Source organism: Narcine bancroftii, chromosome 3 (assembly GCF_036971445.1).
Source record: "Narcine bancroftii isolate sNarBan1 chromosome 3, sNarBan1.hap1, whole genome shotgun sequence".
Lineage (NCBI taxonomy): Eukaryota > Metazoa > Chordata > Chondrichthyes > Torpediniformes > Narcinidae > Narcine > Narcine bancroftii.
Genome location: NC_091471.1, coordinates 174,615,105 through 174,626,002, shown reverse-complemented (window position 1 = coordinate 174,626,002; position 10,898 = coordinate 174,615,105). Strand labels below are relative to the sequence as shown.

Below are 10,898 nucleotides of genomic sequence, written 5' to 3'. Positions count from 1 at the left end.
TATTTTCAGGATGTACCAAAATTCTCCAGAGACAATTAATTAATTTTGATGAATAGTCACTATTCTACTAGGACCATAAGAGAGGAAGAAGTAGAGCAATAAGCTGATACATATCTACTGACAACTCAATACAATGCAATTAAATGAAAATGTACAAATTCCTTGCAGACAACACCATGTATGAACCCCAGTTACTGGCCCTATAACAGTATTGTGCTAACCTCTGCGTTAACTGTGCTACCCTCAAGAAGCAATAAACTCCTATCTAAGTTCTGTATTCCCACATACTTATATCTTCCCTTTTATCTGTTCAAACTCCATGATGCCCATTATCTTGCAGGAGGCTCTTTCTGTAAAGATATTTGAACCATGATGAGGCAATTTTAGGCTAAACATGTTAAATTGGTAATAGCCAAAACAACAAAATGGTGAGATTTCCTTTTCATTACTTTCTTCAAGGGGATGCAATTGCCAAGGGTCAGAAAATGGGAGATAAATAAGTGCTTGATAAATAAAATGGAGCAAAATGAAGGGCAACAATAATCTTTATTAAAACACTTTTTAAAGGATTACACAACAAAGATAACTGTTAAACGTCATAGCCCTTGTTGGAAACCTCCATTATAGATGAGCCAGAGCAGCCAAAACAGAGCTGTGTCACATCCATTTTCTGATAAAAAATAATGCATGGAAATTAGGCAGCTGCACAAGTTTTACCAAGTCAGTACAGTAAAGTTGAAGATTAAATTCTTTAAAAATAGAAAAAAAACTCAATTTTTAAAGAAATCTATTCAAAGACTACTCATTAGCACTGAAAACAACACAACTAATGCACAGCTAAGAGTTACATATTATATCAAGAGCTTTACTGTGAAATTAAAATGTAGTAATGTAGGATGAAATACTCTGATAATGGTGTTAAGGTATAACTTCCCCTCTCCATGTTTTGTACAGTCATTGAGCTTCAAACATTGGCAATCCTAAGCACTTCCTCTTCACAAACACCCAAGATATTTTAAAACGTGCACTGTGATATTCCACAAAAGCCAATCATTTTATACCAGACCTACCCAAGTTTTCATAAAAACTTTACAAAAGTGGAACAAAATGGTACAAAATACATAATTTTCAATTTATTAAGTTTCACTTTTATCTAACTCTAAAATGCAGAGAAAGGATTTATTGGTATGGAGTTGGCCGATACTTAATTCTCTTCCTTTTGAAGATTCTTTTCCTTTTTATCTGCCTCTTCCTTTTGAAGGTTCTTTTCCTTTTTACCTCCCTCTTCCTTTTGAAGGTTCTTTTCCTTTTTACCTCCCTCTTCCTTTTGAAGGTTCTTTTCCTTTTTACCTGAGAAAATGACAACCCAACAATTAAGTAGCAGTCTAAAGCCATATGCAGCAAAAAGAAAGTAACAGACGATGCTAAAGATATAAAATTCAATATGCTTTTGGCCAAGAACTAGCTGATTTTGACCATTTGCATCTGGTCTTCTTTGGATGGAAAATGTTTTATAAAAAAGTTTCCCCTGATTTCACACATTTCAACCTTCATGCTCGCAGGTTTCAAATGGGACTGAAACATTATATGCTGAATTGATACTCTACTACCTTTCATTAGAGAGGGTGCATGACCTCTCCAGGCAAGGTTAACTTTAAAATATAAAATTGGTTAGGATAAGAGCAATGCAGAAGATACAACTGTGATCCTTCCTTTACATGAAAAAGGATGAACTCATCCTAAGGAAGATTCCTGGCTCATTTGGTAGCAGTTTTCCTCCTGAAAATTCAATTCTAGCCTCACTCTTATGACTTGCACGTAAAGACCTGATATTCCCACATTGTATTCCTACATTATTAAAGATCCCAAGTGATGTTAGACTGAGAGCATGAATGCTGCTTCAGTAAATTATCCATAGTATCCGAGATAATATTTCCAAACTAAATTAAATTTTGTTTTGCAGTACAGTAATGTGCAAATTGACTGTTGTGTAATGGTGCAATGCACAAATAGACTGGAGAAACTCAGGAGGCTAGGCAGCGTCCATAGGAGATAAGGGTTACCAATGTTCTGGGCCAGGTACCTGACAAAGGGCTCAGGCCTGAAACATTGGTTAACCTTTACTTCCCATTGATGCTGCGTGACCAGCTGAGTTTCTCCAGCACATTTGTGTATTGCATTCAACCCAGTATCTGCAGACTCTCTTGTGTAACTGCTGTGTAACAGTGACCATAGTACAAGAGAGCTCCATTCTGACAAGGTTGTGAAATCATGGCTCCTCTGCTGTCATTGTGTACAAAGGTTGTCTCCTTCAGGGGACATTGGAGGCAGTGTTTCAAGTGTCATACTATCCTTTTTTGCTGTGACTCCTCTTTAGTGCATTCTTCCAAAACATTATTGATGATAGTTTGTCTTAAGTTATAGAATAAAGTGACAATAAAAAAAGGGGAATAAAGGATAATTACAAATTACATAATTTATATGGTAGACAGCTTTGGTTATTGATAATACTGTCTGTGTGAGACAATGTGCAAGAATAAAAAGGAGACTGCCAGAATTCTTCTTCATTAGTGATCAAAATGTAGTCAAGTGGCATTTGCAGTTAATGGAACTGGGTGCTGGAAGAAGAGTTCATAGTGGGCAGATACTCCCAAATCTCTTTAACTCTCAGGTCAGATGATTCTAGAACTAGAGGCACAGGTGATCAAGGGGTAGGTTTTTCATGAAGAGGGTGGTGAATATTTGGAATCAGCTGCCCGATGAGGTGGTGAAGGCAGATATTATTACATCATTTAAAGGAGCTTGAACAGGAGCTTGGGTAGGAAAGGAATATTGGCCGAATGCAGGCAAATGGAATTGGCCTATAGTCACATCACAAGTAGTGTACTCAAAGTGGGGCAAAAGGGCCATTTCCATGCTGTACCTTTCTATGCTTTTATTCAATGACTCGTGATCAACGATGAACTTCTGCCCCAGATAAACAGGAATATATAGATTAATATTCAAGAAACAAAAAAAGAGCAGAGGGAAACCAGTGGAAGAGAGGAAAAAGAGCACCAGAGAACAGGTATTCGAGATTAGAAATGATGGGAAGTGAAAGAGAAAAAAAATGTTTGAAAGGTGTACTTTGATGCAAGATGAAAGAAAAAAACAGATTACTCACACAGTAAATAATGTTTTAAAAATAAAGCAGTCTCCAGATTTATAAAAGTATATGATGCATTGAGCAAAGCACAACTTTAAAGAACTTAAACTGCTGTGTAACAGTGACCATAGTACAAGAGTGCTCCATTCATTTCGGACCATGAAAAAAAGGGCATTAACTGCTCTCTACTCCCCCACCCACCAAAAAAGGGAGCCCCTGTGAATCCCTTACAAATAATACAGAAAGCTGCAAATGATATTTAAAAGAATTACTTTAGTACAAAATCAGTGTTGTGGTTAGATTTACAATACTGATGCTAAATTGTAACTTTCCCCACAATAAGGATTTGCTATGTGTTTGGGAAACTTGTTTCTCATCAATCCAGAAAAGCTTCCTTGTTCCCAATCAGTAGACTACATGTACCTCTCTATAAATATGCCTCCTAGACCCACATTACATTCAAGCATCCTTTCCTCTGACTTCTGTAGGTGTTCACTCAATGCAATAAATAGTTGGAAAACTCCATCTTGAAATATTTTAATTGAAATATTCTCCTCTGAATTCCTGGGTGAATTGGACCCGATTACTATACTTTCTTGCAGATCCTACACATTTTCTAATAAAACATAATGTCCCAACAGGCTACCACTTGGTTATTTTATTCCTAAATATTAATTGCACCTTTAATAATAATGGCTTTCTTCGTGACCTTAATTGTGGCTTCAGTCTGAGCTTCTCCAAGGATATTGCTGGCATGACATTGGTAAACACCTTCATCTTCCTTTGTCAGTGGATTTATCTAAATTATTTGGGGGAAAAAGATTTGAGTTACAAATATTATATGTAGAATTAACAATTATTGAGTAGTGAACTGTCAACATGCAAAAACTGCGCAAATGACCAGGATTAATTCAATATGAATACTATATATTGTCAAAACAGTAGGGGTTTGTAAGATAATTGGTGTATTTGGGCAACACAGATTCATGAGCCGGAAGGACCTGTTAAATTTAGTCTAAATTTAGTCTAAATTTAAAATATAATTTAATAAAAAATTAGCAAATACCAGAGGAAACGTGTTTAAGGTGAGTAGAGGAATGTTTAGCAGAAATATCAGAGGTAAGTATTTTTACATAGAGAGTGGTGGTGCCTGGAATGTGGGGCTAAAGTTGGAGGCTGGTACAATAGGGACATTCAAAGGGTAGACACATGGATGAAAGAAAAATAGAAAGTTATGGATTTGAGGTTGGGAAAAATTAGATTGTGATGGAGTAGGTTTATGTAGGTTGGCACAACAGCGTGGGCTGAAGGGTACTGACTGGTAATGTTCCACGTTCCAATATAGTACTGGCCACGATAACCACAGTACTGATGGAAACATTTAATATTGTTTTTCATTGAAAAGGTACCACTAATATAAACCAAGGAAATAATATTAAAAAGTAACCATCTATTTTAACAAATAAATTGTATCTTTAGTGACCCCTTTTATTAAATGCAACAGCTCCTCCTTTTCTGGTTAAATATTAGGGAGAGTTATGTGTAGGAGATATCCGTTTCCAGTTTAGTCAGCTCAGGGAGTGAAAGATTGGCTGTACCTTCCAGTGAAGTTGATTCGATTCGATGATGGAGCAGACCATGTGGCAGAGAGGAATTCACAACATTGCACTCTCAGGAAGTAGGAACGCAGAATATCCAAAGAACCCTGGGAACTTTGGAAAACAATAGCTAACATAGAATGATCTTGGTAATTTATACAATCTAAGATGTAAATTGCCATGATTTATTTTGGCTGCCATTGAGGGGCACTAGCAATTCAGAAAGTTATTTATGAGTCTGTAAATCTACACAATGGTTTTATATATTGCCAAATATAGGTATATACAGTGACAATTTTAGTTTTGCATGTTTTCCACACAGCCGACAAAAAAAAGCCCAAATGCTCCAGTGCCATTTTGAATTTAAAAGTTCACAAAAGCAAACACACGGTGAGAAAATAAGGAAAAGGTTAATCAAGTCAAGTTTCTAACTGGGTTTGCTATCTCATTTTTGTTAAAAGGACAAGACTCCTCTTGTTACAGAGAAAACAGAAAACTGTTAAAGTGCTAGGTGAGGCAGTTGACAAAGGGAATGTGGCTGGAAGAGGGGTTCAGCCACTGGGATCAGGGGATTGGCCAGATGGAAGATGGGTACAGTGAGGAGGAAAAAGACAACAGAGCTTTCATTGGGCTCCATCAGGCTATGGGTATGCCAGAAAAAAGAGACAATCTTGAACCAGACAGGGAAAGCTAGGTACTTTAAATAAATGTGCTCCTTTCAATGCTTCAATTCTTGAAGAAAACTCTGAAATTATTTCATCTCTAAACAATGCAAACTAATTTGGATAAAAGACATGAGATGGACTGTTAGACTTTCTCTCAGTGATAAAGGCTAATACCCTTCTCCCAGATGGAAAAGAATAATGCTGAAAGTGCATTCCAATCTGTTACCCCTTTGAATTAATCTTCCTCTTGGAGATAGTTATGTATCTTGTGCAGAATTCTTAATTTAGAGATGTACTATGGTAACAGCCCCTTTTGGCCCACATGCCTGCACTGCTCAAATACACCCATGTGACCAATGAACTTTCTAATATTTTTTGGTATATGGGGGGGGGGGGGGGGGGGTACCGGACCATCCAGTGGAAACCCACGCAGACACAGACAGAACTGAATTCTGTCCTATATTAGTACCTGATGCACTTTCTCCTGCTCCACTTGTTAAAAAAAGACTCGTCCCTGTTATGATTGCCTCTGTATGCACTCATTGCTGTATCAGCTAATCTCTGCATAGGTCAAATTCACTACTTACCAGAACCCATCCAGTGCTTTCATGTTTGGATGGTCCACCACGAACCTGAACTGCAACATTAACCCGATCTCCAGGCAACTCTTCCAAAAGCTTTACTCCCTTGGGTGACTCAGTGACCTGCTCACAACCAAGGGATAAATATCAACGGAATGATAAAAGAACCAATAAACAAAATAATAAATAGAAATCTAAAACAGACCAATACAATGAAGATGTACAATAATGAATGAACAGAATTTTGTGCCTTGGACTATATGCTTAAGCAACTTAGTTTGCAGATGTGGGAACTTACAAATTCACATTTTAAAATAGTAGTAAAATGAGAACTTACACCCAATAACAGGTATCAACATGCATCTGGTTACATATTTTATTAGCGATAGGAATTATACTCATACCTGTCAAATTATCTGTTCCCTATCCCGCGTTTGAGAGTCTGGCTCCTACAATGCAACAACTAATAAAAATGATGATCTGCAGAGGATTCAAGGACTAAGGTGACCCACAGGAAAGTAGAACTGAGGACAAGAATTGAATGGCCAACTCAAAGTTCTGAATTGCCTCTTTCTTGCCTCTGTTTTTATGTACAACTAGAATAATGACGAGAAGACCTTCTGATGCATCTAAATATCATTCTGCTTTTGTGTTTCTTCTCCACATTTTCTCCTGCACTGAAGGGTAAAATTAGTAGGATGTTTTATGTGATGGGTACCAGAAGAATAACCATTGCAACCCTCAAGCTAATGCCAAAGTTGATCAATTTCACTGAATTTACTTTCCTCCATTAAAAACTGAAGTACCTGTACTTTCTTTGATCTGTTCTCCCTTTTTGAACCTTAAAACTTCAAAATCTTATTTGCTACATTTCATTCCCCCCCACCCCCAACCTAAAGTTCTAGGCTCATCATTCATTGATTCACATCAAGAGTGTTGCTTTGCTCTGTGTTTGACATTCAATGTGCCATTTTCAGAAGAGTCTGCTGGAAGTGAGTTGAGAAAGCAAGCCCTGATGCCAGTGTCGGCAAATTGGAGCTCAACAGTGCAGCTCCTGCCATATCTATAGCGTGTATAGAGGATGAAGCATCCTGTATTGGAGAAGAAACTCTTTCCTCCACACTATCACTTGCTTTAAAGAAATCATCAATACGTAGTTTTACTGTGCTTAATTATGTGAACTTAATGCTTCTAGACTTCAGAACTCCTAGTCTACAGAAGGGGGGTGTGCAGTGAACTTGAATTCACTGTCTGTGTGTGGTTCAGATGGCTGGCTCCTCCCTTGGCTCCACCCACACCTACCCCAATATAAACCCTGGTTTTCCCTCCTTATCTCAGATTCACCTGAGGACTATTGTGTAAAACCAGCCATTGATTGTAAGCTACTAAAAGCATGTTTGTACTCCTCACTTGTCTCTGAGTGCAATCAGTCATGTTACACTTTTAATAGCTTAACTTTGAAGCAGGATGGAAGTCCTGTTGAAGCCAGTCATATTCCAGGTCAACCCTCTGTCCTCAGAGGCCCCGGAGGAATTTGCCTACTGGCTGGAGTGCTTCCAGTTGACTCTGACAGCCACATAAGACGTCTTCAACTCCAATAGTCTCTGGAGGTTTGTACTTCTCTCTCGAGTCGGCCCCAAGGGATTCACAGTTATCAGAGACTGTGCTTCTTACGTGTCGGCCTTAGAAGGCTTGAAGGCCTGCTACGTGAGGTCTCAGAACGATGTGCTGGTGAGACACCAACTCTCTCAACATCAGCAACACTCAGGTGAGTCGCTGGACAATTATGTCCTGGAACTGTGGGCCCTGACTAGAAAATGCTACTACAAAGCAGTCATGGCCTGGGTGAGAGAGGAGGAACAAATCTGGGACACCCTCATGGTAGGAGTGAGGTCGAGGTATACGAGACAGTGACTGCTAGTGTTGGGGAAGAAAGACTTGGCCAGAACCCTGGAGCTGGCGAAAGCGCTTGAACAAGCCCGACTAGGAGCTGACAACCTCATGGTGAAAGCAGTGCCTTTTTAGAAGTGGGACACCAGCGACCCCCACAGTTCCACCACTGACAATTGTGGCCACGTGTGACTGGAGATGCTACTTCTGTGGACAGACACAGCAACCCCGCACCTGATGCCCTGCGAAGGGTGTCATATGCTCAGGATATGGTAAGTGAAGGCACTGGGTGAAGGTCTGCAGGGCTAAAGGAAACCCAGAGGGCGACCATGTGTGCGACCCCCAAATTGTTGTTCGACCGGTGTCCTAGTCCCAAAGTGCCGGCCCCAGCCTCTCCATGCTGCTCACCACCAGCATGTTGGCTGCACCTCATGCTGAGAGCTGCCACCAGAAGTAAAGCATCCCGGGAAGCAATGGTGGCCATCTTGCCATGCCTCGTGGTCGATGCCATCTTGTCTGCCCGTGGACCAAGGGGAGAGAGTTAACATCGACGTGGGGAGCAATATGGTTTCCAAGATACTGGCATCAGTCATTCTGGATCAGGGAATACCCATCAATTGAACAACTTGATGATGGAGGTAAGAATAAACGGACACTTGACTGATTGACTGGCTCCACTGAGAGCTTTATAAACTCTGCGACTGCTCTGCAGTATAACTTAAAAATGTATCCGACGGACTATCTTATTTACCTAGCATCACACTCACACTCTGTGACTATCCAGGGGTATTGTATAGAACATCTATATTGTAGGTTCTGAATTTTGTAGGTTCTGATTGTATGTACTGAAGGATTTGTGTGCTTCTGTGTTGCTGGGCCTGGACTTCCTGTGTCACCTTAAAAGCGTGACCATGGAGTACTCTGGCCCACTTCTTCCAATTATGGTGTAGAACGGAGGGTCCCAAAAGCCGGACCCATCATGTGGTCTCTCCACCATAAATATTGAATCCACCCTCCCCACTGTTTCCAAACCTGACTCCTGATTGCAAGCTGACAGCTACAAAGAACAGGCGGAACAGTGCAGGGGATTGGCAATTTATTAGAACTGGGATGCATCGGCTGCTTAAAGAAAATACCATTGAACCTAGTAACAGCCCATGGAGAACCCAGGTGGTAGTCGTGAAAGGGGAAGAAAAGATCAAGCTAGTGATTGACTATAGTCAAACAATTAATCGTTTCACACTCCTGGACGTATACCACCACACCCCCCACCCCCCCGCTTGAATTTCGGACATGGTAAACAAAATTGCGCAGTATTAGGTCTATTCAATCATCAACCTGAAAGCTGCATATCATCAGTTACCGATCTGTTCCGAGGACCAACCCTACACAGCATTTGAGGCAGACGGACGGTTGTATCAGTTCTGGAGGGTCCCTTTTGGTATCACTAATTGGGTCTCGGTCTTCCAGAGACAAATGGACAAAATGGTCAACGGATACGGGTTAAAGGCCACCTTCCCTTATCTCGACAATGTAATGATTTGTGGACCCTCTCTGGAAGACCACGATGCCAACATCCAGAAGTTTCTCCACACAGCCAAATCCATGACTCTCACGCACATTCTGGACTAAATGTCTGGCAATTCTGGGCTATGTGGTGGAGGATGGCATCATTAGTCCTGACCCCAATCAAAAACACCCCCTGTTAGACCTCCTGATCCATGACCATGAAGGCTTTAAGGAGATGCCTAGGCTTCTTTTCTTACTATGCATAGTGGGTCCTTCATTATGCAGATAAAGTCCACCCCCTCTTAAAGTTTACCTCCTTCCCATTATTGGTTGAAGGCCAGGCACATTTCGACTACGTTTGGAGCTACATCGCAAAGGCCACCATGCATGCAGTGGACAAGAATGCGCTGTTCCAGGTGGAAAGCAATGCCTCTGATGTAGCTCTGGCCGCTACCCTTAACTAGGTAGGCAGGCCAATTGCCATTTTCTCCAACACCCTACAAGGCCACAAGCTTCAGAACCCATCAGTGGAGAAAGAGGGCCAAGCCATTGTAAAAGCCATCAAGCACTGGAGGCATTACCTGGCCAGCAGAAAATTTATACTGCTCACTAACCAGTGATCAGTGGCATTCATGTTTAATAATGCAAAAAGGGGTAAAATAAAGATTGACAAGATTGCAAGGTAGAGGATTGAACTCTCCACCTATAATTATGACATAGCATACAAGCCAGGTACTTTCAATGAGCCTCCAGATGCCCTGTCAAGAGGAAGCTGTGCCTCTGCATACACCGGCCAGTTGCAGTCAGTACACCATGAGTTTTGACACCCAGGCATCACTCACATGGCTCATTTCTCAAGACATGCAACCTGCCCTACACCATTGAAGATATCAGTGAAATGATCAGGTCCTGCCAGGTCTGAACTAAGTGCAAACCACACTTCTACCGCCTTGACAAAGCGCACCTGATAAAGGCATCCTGCCCCTTTGAACAACTCAGTGTCAATTTCAAGGGTCCCCTCCTTTCCACCAATGGAAACATGCGCTTTCTCAATGTCATCGACGAGTATTCACGTTTTCCGTTTGCTGTCCCCTGCCCAGACATGACCACCACCACAGTCATCAGGGCCTTGTATTCTATTTTCTCCTTGTTTGGATATCCCAGCTATATCCATAGCGACCGGGGCTCATCATTTATGAGCAAAGAGTTACTCCAGTATCTGCTCATACAAGGTATTGCCTCAAGCAGGATGACCAGCTACAAACCCTGGGGGAATGGACAAATTGAAAAGGAAAACACAAAGGTATGGAAAGCCATGAAATTGGCTCTCTGGTCCAAAGGCCTTCCAGACTCACTCTGGCAAGAAGTTTTGCCCACAGTGCTTCATTCCATAAGGTTGCTTCTCTGCACTGCAAACAAAGCAACTCCTCACGAGCTAATGTTTACTTTCCAGAGGAAATCCCCATCTGGGACCACCCTCCCAGCTTGGCTAATGGCATCGAGGCCAGTC

General features: G+C 41.1%; 1 protein-coding gene across 1 annotated transcript in view; it reads right to left on the bottom strand.

Moving 5' to 3' along the window:
* Positions 1-527: 527 nt before the first annotated feature.
* The window catches only part of LOC138756301 (insulin-like growth factor-binding protein-like 1), a 66,730-nt gene continuing 56,359 nt past the window's right edge, over positions 528-10,898 (bottom strand). Inside the window, exons 3-5 of the mRNA XM_069922843.1 lie at positions 5,996-6,112; positions 3,827-3,944; positions 528-1,350 (exon numbers count right to left, since the gene is read on the bottom strand). Of these exons, the coding sequence (XP_069778944.1) occupies positions 1,205-1,350; positions 3,827-3,944; positions 5,996-6,112 (381 nt within the window). The 3' untranslated portion in view covers positions 528-1,204. The remainder of the gene's footprint in view (positions 1,351-3,826; positions 3,945-5,995; positions 6,113-10,898) is intronic.